Here is an 18,127-nt window from a genome sequence, read left to right as displayed (position 1 = left end):
TGGCAGAGCTAGGATGGCCTTGTCTCAGGACTCTGTGCATTTTTAACCCACCTATTTCACCAGAACGTTATCAAGCCTTGTGTCTTAACTCTGAACTGCACACATACAGGAAGACAGACACTTGTATTTTCCACCAATCAAATGTAATGCGTCTGTGAACAAGTCAGTTTATTGCAAGTAAATGTACTTTCACTTAAGATCATGAGAAGATTCTAATCTCAAGCAAGACAAATCAATTTCACAAACTTAATTCACACAATGCAAATAAATGCTTCACATTATAGACATTTAGATTTTCTTTAAACCTTTTTATTTAGAGATTTTTCTGGTAAGGAGATATACCATAGGAAAGCAATTTCACTGGCAGTGAGGTATGTATATACTCTACCAAAATACTCCTCTTGTTTGAGCTGCTTTTAACTTTATTTACATATAAAGAAAATATCAATGCATATCCTTGGCTTAACTACAGTATCTGTTACCCTATTTGAGCAAAATGAAATGTTACTTGCATACAAAATTGATTTGTAGAGGAACTGGATTTGATTTAAACAAAAATGTTCTGAAGACAGTTTAAATGAACAAACACAATTCAGCATGACCAAGACACCTGCACCATATTTCCATCCTCACAGCACATTTATTTCAGTAATTCTGTAAGTAGGTCCTTAGCATGAGCATAGTGTTACAGTTTTCATACATATAATCACATCCAAAACAAGCTCTAAATTTTACGTTGTAAACATTCTCTTCATATGTGGAAATATTTTATGTTCAAATTTTCTAAAATGATCAATCTTTTAAACAGAATTATAAATGAAAAGTCTACTCTAACCGTGTAGTGAGCAATGCTTATTAGTACATTTCTACAGTGTTAAATAAAAAAGTAGAGAGGCAAACTTCTGTAAGCAAGTCTGACTTTAAGTAAATCATCATAAAGAAACAAACTTAACAAAAAAGATGCTCTGTAATAAAGGAAGTTGGGTTGAATCTACTATGATACAAAAACATAAGGGTAAATGTGATCTTTGTTGACAAGTTGGAGGTAGCATGGATCCACCACTTTATTGTCAGTGAGAAATGCAACTGAAGTAAAGAATATTTCCTTACCACAAATTTCCAGTATTATGTACATATGTCTCTTAGAAATTTGTTTAAACAAGTTTCCCTCCACTTTTTAGTACAAAAAGCCTCATGTGGTTTTAAAAAAAACACTTACACACCTAGATAGAATAGTACTAATTGCCCTATTTGAATGAAACAGTCTCTTGAACTATGAAGTACATGGTATTTAATGCCCTAAGTTGAGTAAATTGTATTAGCAGTTCTTGGTATTATACAAAACACTACATACATACAAACAAAATAGAATAATATCTTATTTTACTATGTAATTCTTTTTGGAATAAACAGAGCCTTGATTTGGGTAACACTGAAGAGAACGTGGGGGGTTTTTTGTTTTATTAAAATTTGTCTTTTAAGTACCCATGTGCAACAATTTAAAAAATGGCTGCCATACATGTAATGGTCTTGTATTGATAGTGAACACAGTAACTGACAAAAACATAATAAACCTTAAAAACACATCTTCCACTCTATATAAAATATAAAGACTACTTACTGTAACTTAAGTATTCAGTTTATTTTGATGTTACTGTAATCCACTGCCTCTATTTTTTCTGTCCTTAGCATTTATAAACATAATTTAGTGTAGCAATTTATTTTAAAAAATGACAAAGTATTTCAAATTTACATCCAATTGAAACTGAAAATGTTGCCTTGTTCTATGATGCTGCCTCTGCCATCAGTAGAGAAAATGAAGTTTCAGTAATTGAAGCAGGCTTTTTAAGTAGTGATGTGACTTCGACCATGCCAGCTCCAGTCCGTGGAAGATTTGCGTTAACAATGTGTCGCTGCAAGTGCTTTATCCAGTCTTCTTGAACAGACAAAGGTCCTCGAAAGACCAGACCACAAAACCTATGCAAATATTAAAAGGATTCCATCAAAATATAATTTTTCAGTACAGTTACATATAAAAATATTATGTGGAAAGTCGTATTTTTCTTACAAGTTTGTTTCTACCTTAGTAGAGACTTAGTTCTAAACAAGTTTGTTTAAAACCTTAGTAATTTGAGTTAATTTACAGCAACCCTCTCCAAAAAAAACTCTGCAGTTTATGCAACTTACACTCTTGCATTTTTAACACTGGTAATAACAATCTGTTGATCTTACAAAGGGTTCCTTTTGAGAAATAGTGTGGCCAGCAGGAGCAGGGAGGTCATTGTGCCCCTGGTACTCTGCATTGGTTTGGCTGCACCTTGAGTACTGTGTCCAGTTCTGGGCCCCTCAGTTTAAGGAGGACATCAAGACACTTGAACGTGTCCAGAGAAGGGCAACAAGGCTGGGGAGAGGCCTTGAGCACAAGCCCTATGAGGAGAGGCTGAGGGAGCTGGGATTGTTTAGCCTGGAGAAGAGAAGGATCAGGGGTGACCTCATTGCCCTCTACAACTACCTGAAAGGTGGTTGTAGCCAGGAAGGGGTTGGTCTCTTCTCCCAGGCAACCAGCACCAGAACAAGGGGACACAGCTTCAAGCTGCACCAGGGGAAGTTTAGACTCAAGGTGAGGAGAAAGTTCTTCACCAAGAGAGTCATTAGTCATTGGAATGGGCTGCCCGGGGAGGTGGTGGAGTCACCATCCCTCGAGGTCTTCAAGAGGAGATTGGACGCAGCACTTGGTGCCATGATCTAGTCGTGAGGTTTGTGGTGACAGGCTGGACTCGATGATCCTCGAGGTTTCTTCCAACCTTGGCGATACTGTGATACTGTGCGTGACATGACCAAAGATTATAGCTAGAGAAACAGTTGGCAACCTGAGTATGGCCAATTCAAATCCTCTTGTTCAAATTAATTAAAATAGGCTATTGCTTCTCTCCCCTTATTATTCAATTTAATCACAAATCCATTTACAGGATAGAATCTTAAATCATCTTCTAACTAAAATTAGCAAGTTTCTTACTAATATGTTATTTCAATAAAAAAAATCCTATGTACCTGCATCTGAGTATGTAAACTTCATCAGCACTATGAGGTAATTGCAGCATTTTTTTCTTGCTTCCAGATCTTGACCTTGACTTCTTTTGCTTACAGTCTAAAGCTAAGAAGAGAGAAATTTTGATATGTGAAAGCGATACTTCAATGAGTGTTAACCACACAGAGATATTTAATAAACATCCCCTATAGCAATAGTGAAAAGCAATCTACTTCCTTGTTATTTTACATTTAATTATAATGTAAATCCAAAACAATTACAGCATGCTCAAAGAAATGCAAAACACATGAAGCTTTTTTTTCAGTGTAGCAGTGCTTGCTCTTTAAAAGACTAAATAATTGACACTCAGCATTAAACTGTTCTTTCAGTATCAGCAAACACCTACCAACTTACTGCAGAATTATACAGAAGCAAAGCACCACTGGAAATTCCCTTTCATGCACAGAATGCTGTCAAAATCCTTGAACTTGTTTTGTAGTTGAAGTATCATCAGGTAAGACCACTCATGTTCAACCAGTTACAACTTCAAAAAGTTGTAGCTTTCAGCTAATACAATCAAGAGTTTCTAGTTTGAATAAAACACCTGCAATTTGTTTTCAACATAAAGCAAAAGTTTGTCCTTTTATTTTAAGAATGTCAAAATAAGCTTTCCCCTTGCTCCTGTCTGAATTCTAATGCATCTTACAAAAATTATGCATTAATCCTTGGCAGTGGGAGCTGGTTTTAAGACAATCAACAGGAATGGCAAGGCCATTTTTAAAACTGAGTTTTAGCATTTGAAACTACATATGAAAATAATGTGTGTGAAAAGAAACACATAGCAAATGAACTCAGATAGCACGGGGTCTGTACCTCCCATAATAGATGTAATAGTAACCTGTAACAAAACTGGTAGATTCAAAGAAGCAGAGTTGGGGGATGAGGGGATTAAACTGAGTTAATATTGTTATGATGAAAACAGCTGATAAAGCTCAAGAAAACAATCAAGAACTTTGTGACTGCTTGAACTGAGAAGTGTATTTAGCTACACTCTAGTCGAAAAAACAAGACACTGACACTAGAACTCCACAGAAACCTGAAGGATGGTAACAAGTGGTACTGTTGATACCAAAAGGCACAACGCAATGCTAACAGTAAAACTAGGCGGGGAGGGGAATGGTTACACTTCTCTATGTTTTGACTCTTGTAATACAAACCAGAAGAATAAATCATAGTATTCTGAAGCAGAAGACATCCTCTCATGAGGTAAAACATGCTGTTTTAGAGAACACACACTCTTAATTGCATCCTTCATTTTGCTTGCTTCCTCCAAATGAGCAGTTCTCAAGGCTTTTAACATGTACCCAAACTTTTAACTTGTAAATACATCAGACATTTCCCAGTTCCATTCCCAAATTTAAAGATCCCTACAGTATCTAAAAAACTCAGAATGAATTTCTGGGGTTTGAAGGTACCAGAGAACTAGTCAAACAAGTAGAAAGCAGATACCAACCTAACGAGACTTCCTTCAGACCCTGGGTCAAGCCATCTCTAGGAAGATGAGGCTAGACAGCACTTTTTTCTGATAGGAACAAGGAAAGTAGTCTGGATATAAAGGTGTAACTCAAGGTAGCAGGTGAGAGACAGAAATGGCCAAGAGAACCTCTGGAAAGGTGAATAGGTAAGTGGTTCTTAATGCTTTTATGCTCTCATTAAAAGTATAATATTCATATAACTAGGAAGAAAAAAAAGCTATCTTTCAGGCTACAGGAACTACCAAGTAGTATAAATATTTTACACACCAAAACATCAGTAACATCATCATCAGAAATGTAAGGAGATAAAACACTGAACCTAGACGCCCATTCTCTGAAGAGAAGTATTTGCATGAGGGCCAACCTCATGTCTGGCACAGTTACTACAGCAAAAGCTTTGCAGAATTTCACAGGAAGGAGGGGAATGAAGTCAGTATTATCCAAATATAAGCACACCCATGAGTTGCATCTGATGTCAGTTAGTTGATGTCCATTGATATGAGTTTAAAAAAAAAAAAAAAGCAGCAGTAGACAGCAGGCTCCTTCCAGAGAAGCCTACACACATTTGAAACAAGAACTAGCTTATTTCCTTCATGTTGGCAAACATCAAGAAATTTGATTCTTACTCACATAGGTCCCAAGCATTTCAGAGAGCCTTCACTTTCTTTCTGGAACTGACTCAGTGTTCTGCAACAGAACTCCTGAAGCCTCATGCTTTTGTGTATGCACAGGTGTGTAATCTTTGAAGAACACCCCCCCCCCCAACCCCCACAACTACTGCAATCAAATAGGCAGCAACACACAGAGTAAACTGCCACAGCAGAGCAAGAGAGGTAGTTTCTTCTTCCTTGAAAGGTACCTTTTCCAAGAATGAGAAAACAAAAGAGTGGGCATCCTCTCTGAGCCATCTGATGGAGGCTCTAGGAAAGAGAAATTATAAAACAAAGAGCAGCAAATACCACAGTAAAAGACATGAAGAAAAAAAAATCAGATCATTCAGTACATTTTCAGTACTTTAGCTACGACTGGAAGTAGATTTGCCTAAGGCAAGAAGCTGTTACAAAAGACAGAAAATACTAAGAATACTATGAAACCTGTGTTCTGTAAGGAGTATTTTTTGTTCCCTTTGTCATTTAACCTAGTCCTTCACATTTTGGAAAGCACAAAGCATGTTTTGAAGTTACTCCAATGAACTCCAAAGACACAGGAAAGCAGAAAGTGTCAGCATCTACGTAGAGCTGACTGAAAACTGTATTTCCAGCACCAGCTATCAGAGACACTGTTAACTGTCACGTTAATTTCATTTTCATCTATCCAGACAGTAGCAAATTTAAATGAAGTCACATGCACACACTTACATACTCCAGTGATATGACGCTTACAAGTGCTTGCAAGTACCAAGTAAGACACACCATTGCCTTATCTGTAATAAAAGGTAGCTATGTTCTGATTAAAATTGTTACTGCCTTTACTGTAAAGCAGTGTGACCTCCTCGGCAAGTACTCAGTTTTGAGAAGAAACCAAGATTATTTAGGTCTAGCAATCTGCATGGCAATTGCAGCAAAGTGCCAGGGAGAGGCAGGAGCCACCTACCATTAGTGCCTACTTTGTGGCTATGGCAACTCTCAAACTACCATCCTTCATTCTCCATAAAGGCCCAATTATTTTTGGAAAAAGCCTCCTTCCTTCAAGTTCGGCCACTTGGTGTTTCCTGGTTGCTATTCCAAACACTTTTTGAAAACGACTACCTGCACCACTACATCAAACCTGAAACAGCATGACAAGGAAACAACCCTTTTAAAACAAAAGACAATCAAACATCGAAAGAATCTCCCTGAGGCACTCAAATTAATTATCAGAACACACTATTCAGAAAAATAAATACTAGGTTAAAAAAGGTTGCATATAAAAAAAACTTAACTTCTGTGACTACTCATCAAAACAGACTACAAGTGGAAGGAGATAGGAGGCCAAAATGAGCATGCCTAAACCAACATGAATTAGGGACATCACAATCAGAGGTCCTTCATGCCATGACATTTGATCTGAGGTTCAAAATTAAAAGCACATCTATGCTAATTGACATGCTGTTTCTTGATGCACCCCCCAACACAGAATACTCACTTCAGGAAGTCTGAAATCAGACTTTATTCAGACTTCAGGACTTTTGTCACAGCGTACCAAAGCTAATACAAGTTGAATAATTACACACATAAATGGATCTAATGTACCACTTAAGCCAGCTGCCAATTAAAAAGAATAGCGAATCATCTTTCTTGTGTACTTATTCACTAATATTTCAAATTCAATCATTTGCTGTCTATCCTCATCACTACTACATAATAAAAGGCATTAAAGAAAGGCCTCTAGTAGTTTGCTCCCTGAAGGATTTTATAGGACACTAAAAATTATCACATTGTGGCACTGAATCAGTTTTAAATATAACAGCACAGTGGATCTCAAATTTCTGCAGTAGCTGCATATGCTTCCTCAGTAAACTTCCTGAAGCTGTAGTTTTGACCATGCAATATTAGAAATTATTTGGCAGTATAATGGTCACAGGAACTGCTACCTCAGTCATACTGTTGGCCCAAAGGCCCAACTCCTTGGCTTGGTATTTTATTGTTCTCTCCCAAATTCCTGAAAAAGCAGTTTCCATCTACATAAACAAAGATTAAAGAAGAGAGTGGTGATTCCCAGAAGATGATAGCCAGTAAGACAGTATGTGAGAACAGTCCTCAAAGAGAAGATGTAAAAAGTCAGGGTTCAAGAGAGTATTGAGACTTGGGGGAGAAAGAGAGGCCTAGAGAGAAGAAAAGGAAGGAAGGAAGAACCGTAGCAAGAAGAGTGAGATGCACTTGGAAGAGGTCACATAGGTCTGTGCAATGCTCTTATTAGAAGAAAGAAGTTACCATGTGCTCTGAGAAACACCTGTATGTTGGCTATTAATTGAAACAGGTACAAAAAGGAAATCTACTCAAAATGAGTGACCAAATCATTAGACTGTTCAAAATGGGCCTGCATAACAGAAAATAAATTAATGTTCTAGTCAGACACTTGAAGACCATCATACAAATACTAATACAGAAAAGCAGGAGAATATCCAAAAGAACCCAAACAAGGGTTTGCTATGCAGCGGATCCAAACGGCATTAACTTTATGCACAATTTAAGTTTGACAAACACCAACTTTGAACAGCCACCATTCTAGAAAATTTCACTTCTAGAACGCTTTTCTTGAGTCCATTCTCAATATTTGTCATTATGCTTAACTATGGTTGTTATACTGCTAAACTATCAAGTTGCATTAAAAAACCAGACAAAACTCAACACCCCATTACTAACCAAAGTGGGGCATCTGTTAGGAAAGCAATACAATACTACTATCAAAAACATGCAGACAAACCAAAAACCTGAGCAGAAAACTAGCACGCAAGGTAATGTAGTACTAGCAAAGGTCTCACTTTAGTGACATGCAGAGATTACATATTTCTCTTACTAAACAGTAATGCCTAGATAGTTCTCATAAAAAATGCTGAATGAAAGAATTACGGCATTTGTGTTTACACACAATTACTTAATTACAGCAAGAAACTGAGAGAAATATTCAACCACCATTTCAGTAGTTGTGTTTTCTTTAGAAGGCATTAAGGCTTCATGAAAACACATTACAGAACCTGTATAAATATATCCTTACTGTCTCTATACAGGTTCAAGGCTGAAGCAAAATTGCACACATCTTTAGATTGCTCTCAATGGTAGCCAATTTTTAATACAAAAATACTGAGATGTCCTGTAGAACAACAATCACAGCACAATTTAAAATTGATGTGTGAGAGTGTAGTCTTGCATTAAAATAATCCTCTTCACAAAGCTTTTTAAGTGGGATATCAAATAAAACCACTGTTTAAAAGCATATTTTCTGGTCTACAAGCCTTGCAGAGAGCTTACTCTGCTATCAAGCAAATTTTTCAAACTTTGCAGAGTGATAATGGTTCTAATGGTAATGACTCAGTTAATAGAGATATACATGGGTTGCATACAGTTGTAGCTACAACTTAAGCCTAAGTCAGTGGTTTAAGTGGAAGACCTTTATCCACACAGTGCAAGCTATTTATCTGGCTCAGCTCCAGATTCTTAAAGAGATTTGTTTGTTTGTTTTGTTTTGTTTAAAGGTAGGAGTGGGGTTTTTTGGGTTGGTTGGGTTTTCCCCAAAGCTTTGCTTCTAACCTTATTTTGTTTCTAACCTAATTTTAAACAAATGTCTAGCTCCAGGGACACAAGATTCAAGAGTTTTCTTTCAGATCTCTTAAAGAAAGTGACAACTGTTATGACAAGTATGGTGCTACTTCAGTAGCAAAATACATTTCTTAAACAAAAATCCCTGAAAAAACCTTAACAAGCTATATTCAACTCTTCCCATTTAGCAAAAGGGAAGCTGACATACAAAGAGCTTGTCCAGGATCCAATATTTAAGTACTATCCTGTTTGCCAAAGTGTCCCCTCTGTTGAATTACTGTTAGGATTTCAATGTGCAATTTAAATATCTAGATATTGAAAAATATGTCATGAGTAGGTGTATGAGCAAAGTAACTCACCACAGGGCTAATATCAAATCACAGCAGTGGTAAAGGAAGTCCACTGTTACTTCTCTACCAAGTAAACATGAAAACTTTTAGAATCACTACCTAAAGGCACATACTCCTACATATTGGATATTACGGTATCTACTGACTTCCTGCTATATCTATTTTGTTATGGCATTAACTTAGCATATGCTAAGTCCTGGCAGTCACAGGCCCAGTTTGTAAAAATATGTTTTATCTTTCTGCAGAGAAATCTGAATCTCAATTGGTCATTCCTAGCATAACAACTTATCTTCAGATAAAAAGAATGATACACTTTTCCAACGAACTATATGAAAGTCTGTGCTTATTGACATGGAAAGCTGATGGCTGCCCTTCTTAATTGAATACTCCTGACTTCCTATATCCAAATTTTCTTCAGTCTCACAAATGTCAGCCATAATCCAAGTAAGTAAAAAACTGCCTACAGCCAAGTAAACTGCAGGTCTGTGGAAATAAGTTAAAAAATAGAAAACCGAAAGAAATTAAAAATTAAATGTATTTTAATACAGAAACATTAGCATCACTGCCAAATGCTGTACTACACTCACTCCATGACAGACCAGGCAGTTTTTGGGTTGTGAGCCAAACAAGAAATGAAACCAACTACATACAATATGTTGCTATAAATACACAAACTGTAAAATCACTTGCTTTTCCTATTTTAACTACAGTATTCTTAATTTTATGTACTAGGTTGCAAAAACTACTTGTTGGGTTTTGAATTATCTTTTGTCCTGCTCTTATTTTTGAGATGCTTTTCAATACTTCATTAGAAGGTCATCTAGCTAGTTTGTAATTTGCAATACTGTCGGAGAACAAATTTAAGAGACCATCTCTTCGTTTTGCTTACATACCTTAAGTGTTGGATCCAAAATAAATGAGTAAGAATGAAAATCAGACATGAGAGTGGACAACAGCAACATACCTTTTCTTACAGGTTGCTGAAGTTTTATGGCAAATAAATTGCTTATTATAAGAAGCTTCAAAATTATTTTGAATTAACATATGCTTTTGTCCAGTCTGATGAAGAAAATGTATCATAGACAGACTTGCTTTTACATCTGTAACAAAACATACCTGTCCCAGTCAAAAGTCCAGCACTCTTCTTTCGTGCATAAGCGCGTAAGTGGTTGGACAGGCTAACAGCACTTGTAAACGTCGTATTGCAATGCACACACGTTCTAAGCTTCACAGGCATACCTATCATTCAAAAGAAAACTATAATCCAGTTCTCTCTTCAAAAAATGAAATTCTCAAAGCGTTGTAAAAAGTTTTCTGCAATAAAGATGCTTTAAAATATATTCACTGCATTGATGCCATTGTTTAGTATATTAGAAGGATCCAAGTTAACCGCCATTAGTTTTCCAGTAGTGCTTTAAGCCAAACCATGTTATTTGAAAAAGAACAGGAAGAAGGCAACTTGAGCCCTTTAGGCTACTCTGCATTTAATACCTACTATCAAGTTCCTACAGATCTCCACGTTATGAAAGCTCTAATCCCAAAACACAATCCTGCAATTTGAATAGCACAATTCTCTTGAGAAATTTCAGAGCTTGCAACATTGCCAATAGAGACAATTTGAAAAGTCTAGTTGACAAAGCAGTAATTAAAAGTGTGTTACCCATAAGACTGAAGAGCTTGATACTAAATTAGGCTGCTGTTGAAGGCTCGGAGAAAAAGGTGGTAAACACACCACTGAACAGCTGTTAGACAAAACATATTGTTCAGTGCATTTTCCGTTCATTACTTTAGATGCGCAATTGATAATGAAAGTTAATGATTTGAAGTTTTTTGCTAAAATCTTTGTGCTAAGTAAATGATCAACAAAGCAACATGCTATTTATCACAGGGAAACAGTGAAACAATACTGAACTCCTCACTTACCAGACAAAGACACCATTATAGCTTATTCTCTACTCCACCATAAAGTTTTCCCTTCATTTTAGAGAGACAGATTGTTTTGGTCCACTAATATTTCAAGTTTTCTCCTAATAAATGAGAATAAATCAAAAAGCTAAAACTACTCAGCTAAAAAGCCTTTGTTTGTAGGAAAGAGAGAACCCTATTCTACAGCATCCCACAGAAGACATGCTGTTTTTTCAGGCAAGTTACAGAAGAATACCTGGTTGGTAAAAAAATTTAAAAAAACCCAAACCCAAACCCCAGAATTAGAACTGTTTGCCTTTTTAGGAAAAATGGAAGAATTTCAACTTGATGTTAAATATTTTCTTATTAACTCAATTGGCACAGTGAGTTAGTTGTCAAATTCTGCTACCTCAGCCACAGACTTACAGAGGCTCATCCATAACGGTTAGTACTATGCAAGCAAATGTTTATTTTTACCTGGTTGTTCATCACAACCCAACAGGTGCTACCTAGTATACAGCAGCAAACACCAGAAAGCAACATACAACATCAGGTTTGGCAAGCTATTCCGTATCATTTTCATATCATTAAGCCTGTCAAAGATATGCTTCCTTTATTAAGCAATCTCCTGCCTGCAAGGACAACCACAGATATCAAGAAGACACTAAATATAATTCTGTTCCATTTCTATTGTGTCGTTTTAGAAAGCCACCTTGGTTAAGAAATTAATTGCCACACTTTTGTAGTCCCCTGAAAGAACTTCTGAACACACTGGATTGTTGTTGTTTTTATTTGTTTAAAGGAAGACAAGAATACAAGTGAAAAAGTACTAGGCACTGCCAGTTTTACTAACCTGCACTGGCTAATAACAAGAAAATCAACAGAACCAAATAAAGTCGGGGTATAAAATTAAGAACCTGCTCCTCAATCTAAGGAATCCTGCAGCATCATAAGGTGGTGTCCAAACAAGAAATAGGTAAATGAAAGCTCTACATTCACATTAAAAAGAATGTTGTAAGAATCTCCCAAGACTAGACATAGCAGTTATGTGACAAGTAGGTTAAAAACATCACTCTAAACCCCTGCTCTACTAGTATATACAGTATCTGGGAAGCTGATTATAGAATTGTTTCATTAGCACAATTGTCAGTGGAGGGGCAATTTCTGTCCATACCGGTCAGGGGTTGTACATTAGAAACCAACTGACTACAACTGTATTCCAACAGAGCTTGAACTAGTACAGGTCTTCACTCAGGACAGACAGGCCCTAAGCAAGCATTTCTCACAGCAGCCACAATTTTGAAACAAACAAGAATTAATCTGTATTTTAAGAGTACATTTGCCTAAAAACATCACAATCAGTTGACAGTGATCCACCAGTTTGGAATATTATGCATTTGTAATAGTATCAACAGTTCTGTTAGTTTGAGTAAATGCTACTCTGCACAAACCTCAAAGATTTAAATGAAGCAGGTCCCAAAACCAGGGTTATAAGCCCAAACATTTCAGAACTGTTAGAATACCAAATATACATGGACATTTCAATTTGTTACAGTAGGATGTGTCTTCTTCCTTACTGAGGCTTATTTTGTGTTTGCTTTGGATTTGTATGCCCAAGCATATGCAGAACGGGAATGATGCTCCATGCAAAAAAACCCCTGAGTTTTGTTTTGGTTTTTTTTTTCACATTAGGAAAAACATGTTAGAGAAATTTGATGTGCTACTTCTTGCAGTCAGTGTCTTCTGGAAATGAAACAAGAATTAAATGAACCCCAAATAAAATACTCTACATTCGCACATATTCTATGAATGAAAAGATTCTTTGGACATGTTGTCAAGACAGCTAGAAACATCTTCTTACCTGTCTGCATAGTCAAGTCCATTTTTTGTGGTTGATACATCAATGGACTGTCTTCATTTAATGGAAGAACACATTTCTGAACAAACCTCTTTCTTGCAGTTTGATTATGAATCTTTTGAGGAGAAATAATAGGATTCCTTTCTTCTCCTAACCTCTTATTTTTCAGGAGTTCTATCAGTGTAAGTGACTGATTTTTTTTTCTTGAATGTAGTACTGCTTTTGTTGCATCACATTCATTTAGGAAACTCAGCCCTTCTTCCTCTGATGCAGACACAGATGCATCTTCAGTCTTTAGGCCATTATGGTATGCTTCAAGAGGTATAACATTCTGAGACAAAAAGTCATCATTTGATGCAAATTTCTGAGCAACAAACGGTCTGGGAATAATGCGACGACTGTTCAGAGCCTTTAGGATTTTTTCATACTTCTCTTCATTTTGCATCATCTCGTTCAGAACACAGATCGGAGACTTGTGTGCATCCCACTTGGTTTTGCCAAGCCTCTTCAGGTGTCCTCGCACATGATTAGACAATCCAATTTTAGTATCAAACCAGCCTCCACAGAGCTGACATGTATGCTCAGAGGAAGTTTCAGATTTCTCAATTGCTACAAAGAAAATAATGATCACATCTTTAGACAATTATATACAGCTACACATAACAACACTCTATCACAAGAAGAGGGTCTTTACAAGATAGAGCAAGTCTTATTTAAATCCCTTCATCCCCATTACTTTATACCCCAATTTAAAAAAAAGAAACAAACCGTAACAGAAAAAACACCTTACCTTTTCTAACACGTTTAACAGGAGTTCCTGTTCCAGTTCTTTTAAAGTGTTGCATTTTGTCACTTGTCGCTATCTGTTCTGGTGAAACAACATGACGGGCTTCATAGCTTAGTCCAGCTCTGTGAAGATGTCCTCTGACATGATTGGACAATCCAACACCTGTTTCAAAGGTTGCTGGACAGTATGGGCAGGACTTCTTTTCAAGTGACAAATCAGTCCAATGGAAAACTGAATTATGCTTTGGCAACGCTGATCCTACATTTTCCAAACTCTGAGGATCATGCAAATCATGCAGGAAGTTACTACCCTCAGCATCTTCATAATACTCAAAATAAAAGCCATCATTCTGCTCATAACTAAGTGAAGATTTATCACCAGCTTCATGATCTTCCATTTTACCTTTGAATATAGGGAATAGGTTTAGATGCTCCTGATTAATATCACTGTAAGATTCATCCTCCATAGACTGTGTAGTGTAATCACATAGTTCAACATTATCCCATGAACTTTCATCCTCCGTTTCGTAGCTGTCTTTTTTTTCAGCAGAGTTTAGTTTCTGTAAAACAACAATAGTCATTTTATGCAGAAAATCTGGATAGCAATCCAAATAATCTCCTGTTACCAGAGCCTTCCCTCCTGGATTCTTTAACCACTCTTTTTACAGCTCTATGCCTACGATCTTTACAGCCTTCTGCCCTTTTGCAACCATTATTTGAATCAATGTGAAAACAATTATTACAGGGACTAATGATGAAGAAAACAAATGTAAAGAACTGACAGATTTGGACTCTTCCTTTTTTAAATGCAAAGGGTAAGAGTCACTAGATTTTTTTTTTTTTTTTTTTTTAAATCACACTGTGGCTTTCATATTTGTGTATATATAAATATTTACTGCTTTTTTTGACACTAGCCTTCTGTTTTGCTGCTTGATGAAAACATTAAGGCTTCTGGTCAATACTATTTCTAATTAAAAGGGTCTTGTTTGTAGAATTTAGACTGCATACACTTACAGATGACTGTGAAACGCTTTTCCGAGCCTTCTGTATCCTGTAGGGTCTCTTATGAAGTTTTGCGAAGCTACTGGACTGCGAAGTAGAGCCAAACGATCTTTTTACATCCTGCTTTAAAACAGAGTTCTTTGGAAAAGTAGAAGATTGTTTCATCAACTGTTTTGTCCTGCTACCAAATTCTAAAGAGTCTTCTATCATCCTGCTTTTTCTTTTTTCTAGTCTAAGATGGCTACCAAAGGGATCAATGCATGATGCTGGGTGCAAATATTCCATGTGTTTTTTTAAAATGCTTCTAGCTGAAGTAGTAAAGGGACACATCTTACACATATACGTTGATGACTTTTTTGAGGATCCTAAATATGGATTTTTCAAGGATGCTTTTTTCTGTGTTTTCCTCTGGGACATGTCGCCACCAAGAATTGAACATTTGACTACTGCTCCATGAGCAATCCCTCGATGGCATTCCAGTTCATTTTCTGTCACAGCCATGAAATTGCACTCCTCACAGCAATAATATCTTTTATCTTTTTCGTGGGTCTTTGCATGCTGCACAAACGTTTTGGGACAATTGGTACCAAATACACATTGTGGGCACTGTAACCGTGCACTCCTACCCTCATCCTGAAGTTCTTTCAGCTCACGTATTTCTTCCATCAGTTTCTGCCTTCTTTCTTGGTGAATTATCATATGTTTAAGAAGTGAATTACGATCTCGAAATGTCCTTCCACATTCCCTACATGCATAGGGCCTGGGGACATTAAGATGTCGGAAATGACTGTTTCCATCCAAATGGTACATCATATGCCTATGCAGATGTTTCTTCTCTCTAAAATTCACATTGCACTTTGTACAGGGATAAAATGATGGTTCATCAGTACTAAAAGTAGATGGTGATTCAGAATCATTCTGTTCACATTTGTTTTTTAAAGTGTTGGAAAGAAAAGTGCTAGTGTGAACCGGAGAAGTATCTTCTGCACAGTTACTATTAGGACTATAAATGAGCTGCTGGATGGCATCAACAGCTTCCAGCTCCTCATCTGCAGATTCAGGCTTCACTTTACTCAGTGAGTATTTTTGTGGTTCTATTTGTAGGTCCTCATTCTGCTCTAGGAAGTCAACATTTAGTAGTTTTGATTTACAACTGCTATCATCAAAACAGTCCTCAGTATAGCGTGTTATTTTACTGACATCCATTTTCCTTTTTCGCTTTTTTTCTGAGCCTACTTTACAGTGAACGGGAGAGTTCTCTACTGTTTCCTCATTTGTCATAAGGAACTGGATGAACTCTTTTTGTCTATCCCAGCTGGGATCACATCCTGATCTGAAACCACCTGTACCTGAGGAAATGCCTGTTAATGTATCGACACAATCATCTTTTACTAGCAAATTTTTGTCATCCTCACAGACTTCTACAGGGCCTACTAAAGTGCTATCTACACTAGTTCCTACTGATTTCTGTGAATCACAACCAACTGAAGAAGAGGTAGGTAGATTTTTAATGGAATGAGTCAGGCTCTTAGCATGTGCTACATCGGGTAACAAAAATAAAACTTGGTGCTGATTTGATTTCTGGGGTGTACTCTTTGCAGGCAGCTGAAGATCATGAACCACTGTTAAAGTTGAGCAGGAATCTGTGTGATGACCTACAGTCTGTCCGGTGGTTAATGAAATACTGCCTTTACTCATAATGGAAGTCTTAGTTGAGGTGGAGTGTGAAACTGGTCCATTAACAGCAGTTCCTCTAGATGAGACAAAGTCTTCGCTAGAAACAGTAGGAGCACCAGTGTGTATAAATAGAGAAGTCTGGCCTCCACTTAAAGCTTTTTCAGATCTGTCCCTTGATAGCTCCTCAGGCAGAGTCAATGTATTGTTTGTCTGAAATGACGCATCGCTCTCTTGTGGGTTAGGAATGCCACCTTCTTCCTCAGATACGAAATTGTCATCACAAAGGATTTCCTCCTCTTCTTTAGCACCAGTGACTTCAGTATTTCTCTCTATATCATCCATATTGCTGGTCTGTCCATTAAGTACATTTATACTGAAAAGGAAACAAGAAAATGATCAGGCAATCACAGAAGTAATGGCAATTTGAATTCACAACTTTCTTCAAAATCACCCTTCACACAGGAATCTAAACGCAGATTTTTAACAAGTTCAAAACCTATTTCTTGAATATTCAAGACCTGTTTAATCGATGAAGCAATCTAAAAATATATGCTCTTTTGCTATGCTATAGTAATACAGCAAAAAACCCCAGTATCTCAATTAAAACAAAGCCTGACAACCTACATGCAAGCTAGATGGGAGAAATGAGATTGTTAAAACCTGTGCAAATGCTTTCTACATATACATAAACAGAGTTTCTTCTTGGTTGTTTTCTAGAAGTGAAACAAGTCAGGAGTAAAGGCTTCTGAGACATCTTGCTAGTCATTTCAGTGTTTGTTGCTGTCTCTGTTTGTTTTAAAGGGAAAAAACCCCAACCAACCAAACCAGCAACCATATTTTCCTTTAAGCACCAAGAAAACTAAAATAATCTTTACGTATCTCAAGGTAGCACTTCTTTCAGAGTGTTTGTATACAACTGACCTGATGCTACACAGAAGCCGGCAGAAGTTTTTATATTGGTATTAAAAGGAGAAGACACAACATCTGATAGACATAGCAACGATTCAAATTCATTGAAAAAATTAAATGTCTTCTTACAAAAGGGCTCCCCTTGTTAAATAATGAGCAAATAATGTAGCATCTTCTCAAAAATGGAAAAAGTCTTCCCATTAGGAAAAAAGACATGAGGATTTACCTACCAGAGGAAATCACCATGTTGAATCCAGAACATAACAATAATAGTATCTACTAGTACAGAGAATTACTACATATCAATTGCTTCTGGGAGGCCTTGTGTACATAAACGTCTTTCTACAAATGACTTTCATTCATACACAAAAATCACACCCAGTCACACTCAATGCTTAGTAAGCACGACGAGAAGTTGCCTACACATGAAAATTGGTGTGTGATAAACAGGAGTGTGAACTTAAGTCCCCTTGGCATTTACTTCTTATATAGGTCCTCACAAGACAGTAAGCGCAAGGCATTAAAATACCCATCCCAGCCAGAAATATCTATGTATTTTACAGAAATCACATATTATACCCTTAAAGAGTACTATTCACTTTGATCTTCCGGGGAATTTGATTTGTACCATCATATGCTTAGTTTCACTTACTAATTAACACTTTGATTAGACTTAAAAGGAGTCATTACTTAGACTCTTTGAATTAAGATGTTTTAACTCACAACTAATATCCATGGCTCCCTGCAATGGCCCTTCATCGAAATCAAGAAAGACCACTCTTGACATTCTTTTTTCCTAAGAAGAGAGAACAACCTGGTTAAACAACACTCCTGTCATC

General features: G+C 36.8%; 1 protein-coding gene across 11 annotated transcripts in view; it reads right to left on the bottom strand.

Annotated features, from left to right (window-relative positions):
• Nucleotides 1-960: 960 nt before the first annotated feature.
• The window catches only part of ZNF644 (zinc finger protein 644), an 87,866-nt gene continuing 70,699 nt past the window's right edge, over nt 961-18,127 (bottom strand). For 6 of the 11 annotated variants that reach the window (XM_054164936.1, XM_054164935.1, XM_054164934.1 and 3 more), the window contains 7 exons: nt 18,012-18,084; nt 14,715-16,752; nt 13,705-14,260; nt 12,918-13,523; nt 10,268-10,390; nt 3,052-3,154; nt 961-1,977 (listed from right to left, as the gene is read on the bottom strand). In XM_054164936.1, coding sequence (XP_054020911.1) covers nt 1,785-1,977; nt 3,052-3,154; nt 10,268-10,390; nt 12,918-13,523; nt 13,705-14,260; nt 14,715-16,721 — 3,588 coding nt within the window. In that variant the 5' untranslated portion in view covers nt 16,722-16,752; nt 18,012-18,084 and the 3' untranslated portion in view covers nt 961-1,784. The remainder of the gene's footprint in view (nt 1,978-3,051; nt 3,155-10,267; nt 10,391-12,917; nt 13,524-13,704; nt 14,261-14,714; nt 16,753-18,011; nt 18,085-18,127) is intronic. The other 5 variants (XM_054164939.1, XM_054164933.1, XM_054164941.1 and 2 more) reach the window with 2 other exon arrangements.

The sequence above is a fragment of the Dryobates pubescens genome, chromosome 11, assembly GCF_014839835.1.
Source record: "Dryobates pubescens isolate bDryPub1 chromosome 11, bDryPub1.pri, whole genome shotgun sequence".
Classification (NCBI taxonomy): domain Eukaryota; kingdom Metazoa; phylum Chordata; class Aves; order Piciformes; family Picidae; genus Dryobates; species Dryobates pubescens.
The sequence above is the reverse complement of the archived record's forward strand: the minus strand, read 5'-3'. Positions and strand labels throughout refer to the sequence as shown.